Below are 15,919 nucleotides of genomic sequence, written 5' to 3' on the forward strand. Positions count from 1 at the left end.
ATGCACCACATCAACAAACTGAAGGATAAAAACCATATGATCATCTCAATAGATTCAGAAAAAGCTTTTGACAAAATTCAACATCCATTTATGATAAAAACTCTGCAGAAAGTGGGCAGAGAGGGAACCTATGTCAACATAATAAAGGCCATATATGACAAACCTACAGCTAACATCATACTCAACAGTAAAAAGCTGAAAGAATTTCCTCTAAGATCAGGAACAAGACAAGGATGTCCACTCTCGCCACTTTCACTCAACATAGTTTTGGAAGTCCTAGACACGGCAATCAGAGAAGAAAAAGAAACAAAAGGAATACAAACTGGAAAAGAAGAAGTAAAACTGTCACTGTTTGCAGATGACATGATGCTATACATAGAGAATCCTAAAGAGGCCACCAGAAAACTACTAGAGCTAATTAATGAATATGGTAAAGTTGCAGGATACAAAATTAATGCACAGAAATCTCTTGCATTCCTATACACTAATGATGAAAAATCTGAAAGAGAAATTAAGGAAACACTCCCATTCACCACTGCAATAAGAAGGATAAAATACCTAGGAATAAACCTACCTAGGGAGACAAAAGACCTGTATGCAGAAAACTTTAAGACACTGATGAAAGGAATTAAAGATGATACCAAGAGATGGAGAGATATACCATGTTCTTGGATTGGAAGAATCAATATTGTGAAAATGACTATACTACCCAAAGCAATCTACAGATTCAATGCAATCCCTATCAAATTACCAATGGCATTTTTTACAGAACTAGAACAAAAAATCTTAAAATTTGTATGGAGACACAAAAGACCCTGAATAGTCAAAGCAGTCTTGAAGGAAAAAAAACGGAGCTGGAGGAATCAGACTCCCTGACTTCAGACTATACTACAAAGCTACAGTACTCAAGACAGCATGGTACTGGCTCAAAAATAGAAATATAGATCAATGGAACACGATAGAAAGCCCAGAAATAAACCCACACATCTATGGTCAATTAATCTAAGACAAAGCAGGCAAGACTATACAATGGAGAAAAGACAATTTCTTCAATAAATGGTGCTGGGAAAAATGGACAGCTACCTTTAAAAAAATGAAATTAGAACATTCTTTAACACCATACATAAAAATAAACTCAGAATGGATTAAAGACCTAAATGTAAGACCAGATACTATAAAACTCTTAGAGGAAAACATAGGTAGAACACTCTTTGACATAAATCGCAGCAATATCTTTTTCAATCCATCTCCTAGAGTAATGGAAATAAAAACAAAAATAAACAAATGGGACTCAAAAGCTTTTGCACAGCAAAGGAAACCATAAACAAAACAAAAAGACAATCCACAGAATGGGAGAAAATATTTGCAAACAATGCAACGAACAAGGGATTAATCTCCAAAATTTACTAAGAGCTCGTGCAGCTCGTTATCAAAAACAAAATAATAATCCAATCAAAAAATGGACCTAAGATCTAAATAGACATTTCTCCAAAAAAGACACACAGATGGCCAAAAAGCACATGAAAAGAAGCTAAACATCACTAATTATTAGAGAAATGCAAATCAAAACTACAATGAGGTATTGCCTCACACCAGTCAGAATGGCCATCATCAAAAAAAATCTATAAACAATAAATGCTGGAGAGGGTGTGGAGAAAAGGGCACCTTCCTACACTGTTGGTAGGAATGTAAATTGATACAGCCACTATGAAGAACAGTATGGAGGTTCCTTAAGAAACTAAAAGTAGAGCTACCATATGATCCAGCAATCCCACTCCTGGGCATGTATCTGGAAAAAAACACGGTTTGAAAGGATACATGCACCTCAATGTTCATTGCAGCACTGTTTACAATAGCACATGGTAGCAACCTAAATGTCCATCGATAGATGAATGAATAAAGAAGATGTGGTCCATATATACGATGGAGTATTACTCAGTCATTAAAAAGAATGAAATAGGGACTTCCCTGGTGGCACAGTGGTTAAGACTCTGTGCTCCCAATGCAGGGAGGCGGGGTTCAATCCCTGGTCAGGGAACTAGATCCCACTTGCATGCCACAACTAAGAAGCCTCTCAGGCCACAACTAAGGAGCCCAAGTGCCGTAACTAAGAAGCTGGCAAGCCGCAAGTAAGGAGCCTGCCTGCCACAACTAAGGAGCCCAAGTGCCGCAACTAAGAAGCAGGCGAGCCACAACTAAGGAGCCTGCCTGCCACAACTAAGGAGCCCACCTGCCACAAGTAAGACCCGGTGCAACCAAATTACTTAATTAATTTTTTTTTTTTTTTTTTAAAGAACAAAATAATGCCATTTGCAGCAACATGGATGGACCTGGAGATCCATACTAAATGAAGTAAGTCACACAGAGAAAGACAAATATCACATGATTTCACTTATATGCGAAATCTAAAAAAATGATACAAATGAACATACTTATAAAACAGAAACAGGGCTTCCCTGGTGGTGCAGTGGTTGAGAATCTGCCTGCTAATGCAGGGGACACGGGTTCGAGCCCTGGTCTGGGAAGATCCCACATGCCGTGGAGCAACTGGGCCCGTGAGCCACAATTACTGAGCCTGCGCTCCGCAAGAAGAGAGGCCGCGATAGTGAGAGGCCCACGCACTGCGATGAAGAGTGGCCCCCGCTTGCCACAACTAGAGAAAGCCCTCGCACAGAAACGAAGACCCAACACAGCCATAAATAAATTTAAAAAAAAAAAAAAATTTTTTTAAATTAAAAAAAAAAAAAATAGAAACAGACTCACAGTCTTAGAGAACAAACTTATGGTTACAGGTGGCAGGGGGATAGACTGGGAGTTTGGGATTGACATGCACACTGCTATATTTAAAATAGATAACCAAGAAGGACCTACTGTATAGCACAGGGAACTCTGCTCAATACTCTGTAATAACCTACATGGGAAAAGAATTTGAAAAAGAATAGATACATGTATAACTGAATCCCTTTGCTGTCTACCTGAAAGCACAACATTGTTAATCAACTATACTCCAATATAAAACAAAAAAATTTTTTTTTAATTTATAGTGTACCTTGGAAACAGTATATATGATTTCTATAAGCACATAAAGAGCTTGTAAGGACTTGAGATGGTATATATACAAAAGAGCATTTCTCAATATGGGATCCCTGGAACAGTGCAGAATTTTTCTCTATTTCAAGGGGAAAATATTCGTGAAATTTGTATTTGCAGATATAAGAAAAAAATTGAACACATCAATAGCACAGAAGGATGATATTCAAAGTGTGTATACTGATACAGAGGCAGCATTTACCAACTAACTACCACATGTATGCTCTTTGCAATAAGTGGTTTTTGCTATATATCTTGTCATAATTTCAAATTTTTCTGTCATGATATTTAATTTCTAAGTTTGTATACAGTTTAAGATATATGTATAACTATTGCTGAAAATAAGTGTGTACATTTTAGTTTGCTTTATTATGCAGGAAAATACTATTAAATAAATGATAAATGAAAAACAAAATGAAACCTTTCCATGGCACCAAACACCCCCAGGACAAACTCTAAACCCCTTGCACAGTTCAAAAAACCATATGGCCCCTGCTTCACTGTCCAGACTCCCTTGTTGCCAGACACACTCCTTGCTCAAACCTAAAGCAGGAAAAAAACAGAAAGGCAGTTTTCACTTAACAAACTGTGTTATCTTGCTTCCTGCCATCTGCAAAAGCTGTTCTCTCTGCCCAGAACGCTTCTCTTCCATCAAGTCTCCATCCACATGTCCTTCCCCAGGAAGCCTTCCCTGTCCTTCCCTAGACTGGGCTGGGGAGTGCTCCCCAACTCCTGGTCCTCCCCACCCCCACGTGCATCTTCCTTTATCACAATGGCATTTGATACCTCTCTCCCCACTGGATGCCAGGCACCTGAGGGCAGAGGCAATGTTGTGACTTAACCATGGTAGGTGTAGGCTTGGTCCCTAGCACATGGGGCCTCAATAAATGGTAAATGATTAAACTACTGGAAAGAACAAAGTCAACTTAGGACATTTCGCCATAGTATTGACCCTTTTGGAACTTGGTATAGGGACTAACCTTCCTATATAGGTTAGTTCAGAATTAGTCTAATAGAGAATATTAGCATTAATATATTTAAAAGGCTTTGTGTCCCTGTTGAAGGTTAATTGGAATTTAAAACCTGAAAAATGTCAATGCAAGAATAAGTGCAAGAATAAGTTAGGTGTGGGACTTCCCTGGTGGTGCAGTGGTTAAGAATCCGCCTGCCGGGCTTCCCTGGTGGCGCAGTGGTTGAGAATCTGCCTGCCAATGCAGGGGACACGGGTTCGAGTCCTGGTCTGGGAAGATCCCACATGCCGCGGAGCAACTAGGCCTGTGAACCACAATAACTGAGCCTGCGCGTCTGGAGCCTGTGCTCCCAACAAGAGAGGCCGCGATAGTGAGAGGCCCACGCGCCGCGATGAAGAGTGGCCCCCACTTGCCGCAACTAGAGAAAGCCCTTTCACAGAAACAAAGACCCAGCACAGCCATAAATAAATAAATAAATAATTAAAAAAAAAAAAAAAAAAAAAGAATCCGCCTGCCAACGCAGGGGACACGAGTTCAAGCCCTGGTCCGGGAAGATCCCACATGCCGTGGAGCAACTAAGCCCGTGAGCCACAACTAATGAGCCTGCATGCCACAACTACAGAAGCCCGCACGCCTAGAGCCCGTGCTCCACAACAAGAGAAGCCACCACAATGAGAAGCCTGTGCACCGCAACAAAGAGTAGCCCCCGCTCGCCGCAACTAGAGAAAGCCCGCGCGCAGCAACAAAGATCCAACACAGACAAAAATAAATAAATAAAATAAACAAATTTTTTTTAAAAAAAAGAAGAAGTTAGGTGTGGATGAACCTTACGTAGGTAAGAGCACATTTCAGTCCAGTGCAGGGGAACTGTCTGACTGAAAGAAACTTTAATCCTACAGTATTACCGCTTGGACAGATTAGATTTCCAAACAGGGCTTCTCATAAGCTTTCTCAAGTAATAAAGCCAAACACATGCTACTTAATAAACTGTTTACAAACAGCAACAATACCCACAAAAGGAATTATCTATATTAATGGAAAAGCATCTGTTTAAGATTCTCAAAGTCAACAAACATTAAGCACTTTGCGTCTGACTAACAGCAGTGAAGAGAAGATCACTCGTGCCCAGGTCTGACCAAGGACAGTGACTAACTGGTAAAGGACTGACCAGTTGCCTTGCTCCCAGCCCTTTGTTCCCTCCACCACAACAAACCACTTTCCAAAGTTTCTAAATATATTGTAGGGTATGAAAGTCGCTCAAAACTAGGCTTTGCTTTTCAAAGTGGCCCTATTATACCTGAGGATATGAGGTCTAATCCTCTCCCTTAAAGTCAAGTGCTGCGTTGTCTTACTTTGTTCTCTTTTAGAAGCCTTTCTACTAATTTCAGAAATCCAGACTGGTTCAGCTATGTTTACAGGGTCAAAGTTTGAAAGTCAGGGGACTTCCCTGGCAGTCCAATAGTTAAGATTCTGCACTTCCACTGCAGGGGCATGGGTTCAATCCAGGGTCGGGGAACTAAGACCCTGCATGCCGAGCAGCGCAGCCAAAAAAATTTTTTTTCATTTTTCTTAAGTAAATAAAACTAAAAAAAGAAGTTTTAAAGTCAGGATCAGAGTCTATATGTGTTCCTAGTGTTTCATGCCTAATATCTTGCAGATTCCTCTAATAACGATGGAAAAGAAAAGGCTCACATTCTAACTTGACTATAGATGCTACAGATGTTTTAGGAGAAAGCCTTCCTATATAAGTTAGTATTTAGCAAGGATCAAATTCAATTGGCTGCCTGGCCCAGGCAAGTTAAGTGAGTTAAATACGCTGAGTCACAGAAGAGAGTAAGAGGAATACTTCAGTTCTCCCCTCAAACCATCTCACATAGGGTTCAGAGGACAGAAAACCCACACTCCACCTAAAAGGCAGCCACTCTACCAAGTGTTGGAAACAAGGGCCTACTATAAACAGGTCTGCTTTTCCAAGAGAAGCTCTAAAACCAAAGATATGTGAAACTCTTAATTTAAAATGGTGGCAACAATTAATTTTTTTTAAACATCATCCACTCCCTCTGCCCAAAGAAAAAAAGAAAAAAAAAGAAAATCCATGAGCAATCTGATATTTTGATTCCAATCTCAGTTATGGAATCAAAATACCAGTTCTATCATTTTCTAGCTCTTCGTGTCTTTGGTTTATCAGTGAACTTCTGAGCTTCACTGTCCTCATCTGAAAAACAGGGTCATGAACATGAAACACAATAATGCTTATTAAAGACTGAAAAACAATTCCCAACACAGAGTTAGCAAATAAATAGAGTTTCCTATAGGTAGAAAGTGGATCTTACTATCAGTAAATTATCTGCTGAGGTCTTCAAAGAACCCAATTGAAGAGCTCAAGGAGGCAGAATTCTCAGGAGATTTAGAGCCTTTCAAATTCTGATCACTGAATACAGAGTATTGATGGCATTAGAAACTAAACAGAACCAGAAATAAAGAATGCCTAGCAACAGACACAATGAGCTGGAAGTAGCTCTTCCTATTAAGAGATCTAATCACTGTCACTAGTTAATGGCCACAAAAAGGTAGTAAAGTACACATGGAGGGGTGTATGTTTCAGGGAAAACAGTGGCAGCTTCTAAAATAAGCTGTTAAAACAAAGCAGAGGGTTTCAGGGAAAGTTTTTTAACTCAGACAAACTTCTCTTGTCAGATTATAGACTCTTGTCTGTTAAACACATCTACTAGTTTTCATACAGTTTTAAGCAAATTCCAAACAATACCAACCACAATATTAGGAAGAGTTTGTTAAACAAAGAATTGCTTTATTAATACAAACTATTAATACATACCCACAGACTCTAAAGTGCTAAGAAATTTAAATATCTAAGTCATAGCAAACAGGTGGCAATTCAACATCCAGGGTCGACAGAATGCTTGAGGGAGACTGCAACAGATCTAGAAAACAGGAATTTCTTGTTCAATATCTGCAAATCCTCGTGTCCATCAACACACACACTAGTTGTCACTCTTTATCATGAATTCTTGTTTTTCCCTTTGTCTAATGAATCTTTACCCCCACCCCACCTACACACACACATACCGGCTCTCACTTATTTCTTGGAATGTGGCTGTGGCCACAGAATTAACCTTCATTATGAGATAAATCATAGAAGTACACGAAATTCCATCATTCTTAGAGACCCAAGTAAGGGCCAACAATTATCATTAATGCAATTCAGCAAATAGTGTGAGGTATTCCATCAGAACAAATAGAAAACATACTGATGATGGCTTTTGACCACCAGTTTGAACCAAGACCTCAAACCCTCTGCAGTAAAGGTTTGCCAATCGATGCTATTACGTGGGTCTTGATCCTACACGAGCTTTGGGTGTAGCTTGGAATTCTCATTCCAAGCAAGTTTATTATACTTCAGCTTATAACCTAAGAAGTTACACACTAAATTTCCTCTGGTTTTGCTTTTATCTAAGACTGTCCAGATTCCAGAATGACAATTTAACTGGGCATTTGGGACTAAAAAGCAGTACCAGTTGAGAATAGTTTTCATTATCCTGACACCTTATCCCTGCAGTCTGAAGGATAGAAATTACTTACAGGCTAACCTTCTGCACAACCTGTCCCCACGGTAATGGAAGTGTTATGACACAGATTGTTTACAGACCTTCTAGAAGGGCACTCATTCACTTACTAGACTCCCAGGGTGGAGGAGGCATCTTCAGAGGTGAAGGGGGGCCCAGGTGTAAGAGCTGTTCAAGCTCCCTCTCCTCATCGAGGATCATGAGAGGTACTCCATTCAAGGGCATGTGTGCAATCTGGTGCTCTTCAGGCAGGTCGAAACTCTCGAAATCTGCCACAGAAGAGTACTTTGTCAGGGCAGCATTCCTCAGGGTGGTCAGCTTTCACAGGGCCCATGAACTCAAACTATTTTTTATAATAATATTAATACCTTTTTCCACTGTGTTGACATTTACAATGATGGTCCAAAAGCAATGGTGGATAAAACTGCTGTGCACGAATCAAGGCAGTGGCAATAAACTATGCTTAGTAGTCACTATATTCCTCGCAGCCATTCACTTGCAGTAAAAAAAAGCGTTTCACATAATGTTACTCTACCACATGCAGTAAACAGTATTAATTTTATTAGCTCTCAACCCTTGAGAACATGTCTTTTTAGTATTCTGTATATGATGTGAAGTATGCCATAAAACACATCTACCGCATACTGAAGGACCATGGTGTTTTCCAAGAAAAAAAGATTCGTGCAATTATTTGATTTGCAAGCTAAACCAGAAGCCTTATTCCTGTACACCATTTACTTGGAAGAACTGAAAGACAAACTGTGGTAACTCAGCCTTGGATATGTGTCGAACATTTTTCTCCGAGGAATGAAAGAAGTCTACCACTTAAAGGGAAACGGTATTTGTTGCCGATGATAAAATTCAAAATTTCAAGGGGAAAAAAAAACTGGAATATCAGTAAACTCATCTGTAATCATTAGCTTAACAACTTCCTAATACTGAAGACTTTTCTGTTAAGATCAGTGGTGATACTAATGAGTGTGCTTTTGATACTTCATAATGAAACATTTCAACATGACCTACATTTTTTAATTAATTTATTTTTTATTTGATTTATTTTTGGCTGTGTTGGGTCTTCGTTGCTGCACACGGGCTTTCTCTACTTGTGGCGAGCAGGGGCTACTCTTCGTTGCGGTGTGCAGGCTTCTCATTGCGGTGGCTTCTCTTATTGCGGAGCACAGGCTCTAGGCACGTGCGCTCAGTAGCTGTGGCTCGAGGGCTCTAGAGCGCAGGCTCAGTAGTTGTGGCGCACGGGCTTAGTTGCTCTGCAGCATGGGGGAATCTTCCCGGACCAGGGCTCGAACCTGCATACGCTGCATTGGCAGGCGGATTCTTAACCACTGAGCCACCAGGGAAGCCCTCAGGCATTGTTCAACTTGACATAGAGCCCTCTTTCTAAATGGTTTGCTAAGAAGACTGTCCCCTAACGTTGAACAGGTCTAATCTCCCCCTAGGTGGTTAGCTTTTGAGGACAGGAACAATGTTTTCCACATCTTAGCTCGGATTCCTCTACTGACCTAAGATTATACCTTACAAATAAATCCACAAGTGTATTTGTTCAAAGCAACCCAGATTCAGACAGCCTTGTTATAGTCTTGGATCACATGTCTTATTCATAGCTATATCAAGTTACAGTTGAATTGGATCCTAAGAGAAACTCAAGGCTAAAGCATTTGTGCGATACCAAAAGATATTACCTAATGGGTTGAAGGGAAAGAATTTTTCTATTTCTGGATAGGTGTCATCTGAGGCAGGAACAGAGCTTTTTGCTTTAACGGTCTTCTCAGTCATCTAAAACAACCCAAGAAAACATACATTAGTGAGAGTGGAAGCCTTGTCAACTGATTAGTACAAGAGATCATAGGGCTTTTTTAAGACATGTGACTGCTTCACCACATTTTAAATTGTTTTCAATTTCATGCTGACTTCTAAGAAACCATAATCCTTCATTCTCAAAATTACAAATACAATTCAGCAAGCAATTCTAATATCATGGCTCAAAAGTTAATTCTAAAATATAAGTATCAGCACCTGTTAGCATAAGTTATCAAAATGCAGAGCGGAGTTAATTCAGAACTAATTGACTCAATCACCCAACCTAACAAAGGAGAAAATGGGCATGAATTACCCAGAATAGAAGCTAATCCTGGAAGCCATTTTTGGCTGTTGGAAATACAATTTTCCGTTGGTGTGTCCATCAGTGTTACCTAAATTATTTGCTTGGTTAATTTTAAAAACCAGTTTGTGTTCCTCAAATACACAGAGTAAGAGGCAGCCAAAGACAGCCAAGGACTTTAGAAGCCCACAGTGGATAACTCCCTAGTCTGGAATTGGCAGGCAGTCCACGATGATGGGCCAAAATGGAAGCCTGCATAGTCTTGATTTATGCTTACGTCACATGTGCAGGGCTAGAGGAAATCCCTAAGGCAGGGTTTCCCACATTTCAGTTCTGTCACATTCTCATCACTTTTGCTATATCCTTGCAATACTTGCCTTTAACATTTCTCTTACTCAACTCAGTTTTTTAAAAAAGACATCCTTGTCCTGAAACCACACATGTAGGTCTCAGTTTGAGGTCAAGTCCTAGTTGTTTTTTCCTAATACACATTAAATAAAACAATTAGTGAAATGAAGTGTTAATCCACATGCTAAAGTTATCTTTCATAGCCAAGTCGTCTCAGTCTAGGATGCACTAACCTACAATTTGTAAACACACATACAAAGGTCAACATGCTACCGCGTTATAACCTAAAAATCTGGTGCTTGCTCTGGAAGGAGGGGAGAAGGATGGCAGCACCTGAGCTGTTATATTAGCAACGTGACCTCTTGCAAAATACCCTCCCTCTCAGTACTTTTTAATCTGTAAGTACATTCTACCAATCAATCTGCTTAAAGACACTCATTAAGGGCAGGTGAGGCAAAAAAATTCACCAGCTGCTACTGATAAATGTGATCTCGTGTTACAGGGGAAGTCCACAAAGACAGTATGATGATTCTCTTCTGCTAATCTATGTTTGCTAGCCTCTATTTCTTTCTATTCACACAGGAGAAAGTCAGGTAGGATGCCAATAGTCATTTTAAGAGTCACAAGTGCTGAAGTGTCTAAACAGCATCTTTATTTATAGCCAACACTTACCTTTTTGGTAGAGAAGGCTGTCTGTTTCTGTTTGAGGGGTCCATTCGTCTTTATTGACTTTTCTGTAGCTCTGTTAACAGTTCCCAAAGCCTTTCTGGCAGCTTTAGGTAAAGCTGGTGGAGCATCAAACATTTTGCCAACATGTGGTGTTGAAACCTGAGATCTCCCATCTAAAGCTTTGACTGCTAAAGAGAAAGTCTTACCGTGAGATTATTCCAGCAGTAAACGCCTATGCAACTTGAAGGCTGACCTTGCCTATACACGTGGCCTAATTCTCACACCCAAACTTAACACCCTTTTGACAGTGGCATGGTCCTATGCCTAACAGTACTTCAGTTCAGTACCCTCTTAAATAATCTCATTAAGATACTGAACATGAAAAACAGACCCATAACAAGCACCTGGCAGTAGCAGTATTGGGTAAACCTGACTCCAATTGCTGGCGAAGTATACTAAATGCCTCCCCCAGCTCCAGGCCACACCCACCACTGATTCACAATACCTGTGTACCTGATTGCCGCCTGTATACTTACAAGGCCCAGACCCCAGCTTCAGCCCATCCTTAGAAGCCACACGGGTGCCTGGTTCTCCATTTTCCTTGTCAACGTAGATCAGAGTAGCCATTCTGGATTACCTAGGGGTGTGAAATACTCATTAAACCCTGGGAGTTAGGGAAGATGAAAGAAGCTAAGGTGTAGCACAGACCCAACTTTCTACCCTGGGCACGTCTATGCAAAAACAAGAGCTAAGCAGAGGGAGAAACCCGATCTTGGGCCGACAGGCACTTAATCCAGCTCTTAACTCTTGAAGCCTGAGTCAGGGGCCCTAAGTTCCAGAAGAGTTGGCGGTTTGGGACTGGCACAGGCCCTGCTACCCATCGGAACCGAACCGCGGTGGGCTGCGGACGCAGTCCAAAGGCCGTGGCTCAACCGGCTGGGCGCTACAGACGTCCCGGGGTTAGTCCCAGCCCCCAATCCCCAGCCCCGGCTCCCAGACATACGGACCCCGCTTCCCAGACCCCCACCCCAGCCCCGCTTCCTACCCCGCCGGACCCCTCCCGCCCAACCACTCGCGACCGCTCCATTCACCCACGCTGGGAACAACGGCCAAACTCCTCCTAGACACGGTCTCCAGCGGTCGCGCGCGACTCAGCGTTTAAACCACAACTTACGCCGCTATTGGTTCATCCGTCCAGGAGGCGGGGCAGGGGTGGGGAGGAGGCTCCCGGGAAGAACCAATGGTAGGAACCTAAGCTCCCTGGGCTCCGCCCCGAAAGCTTCCCCCGGCAACTTTGTCGCTTGTTTCCCGGGAAGAGAAATATCAAACCCACTGACACCTTGATCACGGATTTCTAGTTGTTGTTGTTTTTTTTTTTTTAAAGAAATTCACGTTCTTTTATTTATTTATTTATTTATTTATGACTGTGCTGAGTCTTCGTTTCTGTGCGAGGGCTTTCTCTAGTTGCGGCAAGTGGGGACCACTCTTCATCGCGGTGCGCGGGCCTCTCACCATCGCGGCCTCTCTTGTTGCGGAGCACAGGCTCCAGACGCGCAGGCTCAGTAATTGTGGCTCACGGGCCCAGTTGCTCCGTGGCATGTGGGATCTTCCCAGACCAGGGCTCGAACCCGTGTTCCCTGCATTGGCAGGCAGATTCTCAACCACTGCGCCACCAGGGAAGCCCCCTCTAGTTGTTTTTTAACCTGCTCCCCACAGAAACAGAAGGGGAGTAAATATGGTCTCCAATTCCAAGAAATAAATAATTATGATGATTATTGTAATACCAAGATACAGAGTTGGTTTTTGGAGTTTTTTGTTTTTTCCTGAGACACTTTGGTGTCCAAGACGTTTTCAAATGAGAAGATTGTGAAGTTCAAAAAGTCAAGGTGAGGTGGTGACAGAACTATTTTCCTAAAGTCTTCAACTAATCAACTATTTTTCCAGAGAGTAAATAGAGCAGAGCAAATCAAAAAGAAGGGGCAGCACTAGAGGAAAGGCATTGTAGTCATCGGGAAAATGACGAAGGGAGATGGATACATAATAGTTGTATTTTAATTAGAGATATAAAAAATACATATACAGTCAATATATAGTCAGGTGGGGGAAAAAACCCATATTAGGTCTACTGAATACTAGCAGGGAAGAATTAAAAATTAAGAAATGAAAATACAGGTAGATAAAACGGCAGTGTTTGTGTCATTCTGTGGTGCTTGTGATTAAGGTGGACTGATTCTGAAACTAATATAATATTATAAATCCATTATACTTCAATTTTTTAAAAATGGACTGATTATTTCCTAATTGCAAGACTATCATCAATATTTCAGGTTAGGATGCTGTCTCTGTTATACAGAATCCGGCTTAGGAACAAAATAATGACCTAATGAGTACAAAATTCAGGCTTCCTTTAAAGTTCTATCATTTAATAGGGACTTTTTTTGTTTGTTTTTGGCCATGCCGCATGGCACGCGGGATCTTAGTTCGGAATCTTAGTTCCTAGACCAGGGATCGAGCCGTGCCCCCTGCAGTGGAAGCGCAGAGTCTTAACCACTGGACCGCCAGGCAAGTCCCAATAGGGACTTATTTTAAATTTTTAACATCTCAACAATATATTCATCAAAGCTGGTGGGGGAAGGACAGAGAGTGAACAAGAGAAAAAGATCAGAGGAATAATAAAGATATACAAAAGGAATTCCAATTTCCAAGATATGGGGAGAAATTGTGCTTTAAAAAGTTGGTGACCTTTTCCTTTCTACAGTAAATAGAAATATATTAAACAAGATAAAGGAATCAATTCAAAAGACCAAGGGTGACCTGTGTCATCCAAACCGTACTCCCAACAGGTCACCAGATACTTTTTAACTTGCAGGGAAGTTGGGAGAGAGGAGTTGAGCCTACATTACTCTTTCACAGAAGGCTTAGCACTACACCTGGCATAGATATGGTTCGAAATATATGCCAGTTCATTGTCCCTTCTTCCCTGGCATTTCAGGATCAAAATTGATTGAATGACACATTCATTCAACAAATATTTATTGAATGCTTACTAAATGCTAGACATCAAGAAGAAAAGAGGAAGGACAAAAAAATGCATACCTTCTTTGCCCCTTCTCTGTCCTTTCTCCTTTATCCCTACCCCTACCCTTATTTCCTCCCTGTATCTCCTTCTAAATGTCTCAGCTCCATATTACATCATCAACACACAAAAGTGTTCATTTTGAAACCAAATCTTTACGACACTGTCAAAAAACAAAATTCAATCAAGTAAACTTTAAAATCTAATTGACTTTATTCAACAACTCATAAATTAGACAGCATCCCACCTAGCAACCAGAAGCATGCTCCAAGGGGTTGTACAAACTGAAAAGTTTTTGTAGGAAGAAGGGTGGGGCATGAAGCTATTAGCAAAATAACAGAAAGGATTATTTTTAGGCTGGGACATCTTTGGGGGGCGGGGAAGGGGGCAAGGAACAGCAAGGTTTTTACAGCTGATTGCCTCTTCTTCCTCTGAGAGGCAGGGTGGGGGTGAGGGGATGATAGAAAGGGTCCACGTGACATATTACCTCTTCAGTACTGACCAGGAAATTCCAAACTGATTGATTGGATTACATTTCTGGGGATTACATTTTGAAGTTGTGATTACGTTAGGTGTTAAATCTAGGTTTGGTATCATGGGCTTTAGCACAAGTGACACCATTTTGGGCCTGTGGCTTTTATCTTTAACAACACCTACAGCTTCCAAGTGGGGATTCTTTATCTCCTGAAGTTTTGGGGCACAAGGTTTATATCTCCCTAGGGTAAGTCTTCCCCCTACAACAGAAAGCACTGTGTCTCCCAAGGTCATGCAGTAACTGTAAAATGCACAACCACTCCCTCTTTGAGTAACCACTGTTTCCTTACTAATGATGCCCCAAACCCACTCTGCTATACCCCGGACCATTACTGGAGATACCCAATTGCTGAACCATCCTCACCTTATAACTGCATCCAGATCCTAATCAATCCCAGTTGATCAAACAGCAACCCAACCAGAACTGATCCCTGCTTCCCTAGACCCTCCTCAGAATCCTCCAGGGGGAACCTGAACCTTACAAAAGGTTCTTCCCTCTTGTCCAGCACATTCTATAATTCCTCTGAGAGATGTGCTCCCTGGCTTGTGCCTGATAGTTTTAACTAAATACAACTTAACACTTCCAAGAAAATTTTGGGAATTGTTTTAAGGAGATAAAAGCAAAGTTTGGGACTTCCCTGGTGGCTCAGTTGTTAAGAATCCCCCTGCCAATGCAGGGGACACGTGTTCGAGCCCTGGTCTGGGAAGATCCCACATGCCGTGGAGCAACGAAGCCTGTGCACCACAACTACTGAGCCTGCACTCTAGAGCCCACAAGCCACAACTACTGAAGCCCACGTGCCTAGAACCCGTGCTCCGCAACAAGAGAAGCCACCGCGATAAGAAGCCCGCGCACCGCAACAAAGAGTAGCCCCCGCTCGCCGCAACTAGAGAAAGGCCGCGCGCAGCAACGAAGACCCAGCGCAGCCAAAAATAAATAAATAAAATATATATTTAAAAAAAGCAAAGTGTGAGTGATTCACAGACTACTCACTTTCAGACTATTTTCTGACTTCTGTCCCTTCAGCTATTGCCCTGTAAAATCAAAATTAATATTTACATTCCTATGCTAGGCACTGAACATTCTTAATAAGAAAAAATAGATTATATTATGATGAGATCTCTTATTGAGGCAAGGATGTCACTCTGACATTTGAAAGGAACACATACTGTTTTGAAAAATAAAACGTGACCGGAACAGAGAGGATAGGACCAAAAAAAAAAAAAAAGGGGGGTGGGGGTGGGGAATTCTACTCCAAAATGACTATTTTCCAGTATTTTTTTTCATATTATACTTTAAAGGAAGGTTGAGATGTCATAAATATTACTGTTTTCCTAAAATGGAAATCGTTTTATAGTATTTTTTTCCTAATGGTAAAATACAAGATCACATTGGGGCGAGGTGTCACAATTACCGAATAGTGCCTCATGTTCTCATAGTATCTGGTATACCTTTCATAGCGGCTTTCTAGAACTATACATTTTTGAATAATTCAGTGTCTTTCTCACTCCGTATGATGTAAATTCGAGG

At 41.3% G+C, this 15,919-nt stretch overlaps 1 protein-coding gene across 7 annotated transcripts; it reads right to left on the reverse strand.

Moving 5' to 3' along the window:
- Positions 1-6,849: 6,849 nt before the first annotated feature.
- PTTG1 (PTTG1 regulator of sister chromatid separation, securin) lies at positions 6,850-15,399 on the reverse strand. Of its 7 annotated transcripts, none has more exons than XM_082456594.1 (6): positions 15,383-15,399; positions 11,315-11,415; positions 10,782-10,966; positions 9,343-9,436; positions 7,756-7,914; positions 6,850-7,003 (listed from the first exon to the last, which is right to left on the reverse strand). In XM_082456594.1, exons 2-6 carry the CDS (start codon positions 11,403-11,405, stop codon positions 6,924-6,926), a joined length of 609 nt encoding a protein of 202 aa, XP_082312720.1. In that variant the 5' UTR covers positions 11,406-11,415; positions 15,383-15,399; the 3' UTR covers positions 6,850-6,923. The 7 variants fall into 7 exon arrangements, with proteins under 7 accessions (XP_082312720.1, XP_082312724.1, XP_082312721.1 ...); XM_082456598.1 differs by lacking the exon at positions 15,383-15,399 and adding an exon at positions 11,874-11,963 and having other exon boundaries at positions 10,782-10,963; XM_082456595.1 differs by lacking the exon at positions 15,383-15,399 and adding an exon at positions 11,874-11,963.
- Positions 15,400-15,919: the final 520 nt, after the last annotated feature.

This window comes from Balaenoptera physalus, assembly GCF_965194825.1.
Source record: "Balaenoptera physalus genome assembly, chromosome: 3".
Lineage (NCBI taxonomy): Eukaryota > Metazoa > Chordata > Mammalia > Artiodactyla > Balaenopteridae > Balaenoptera > Balaenoptera physalus.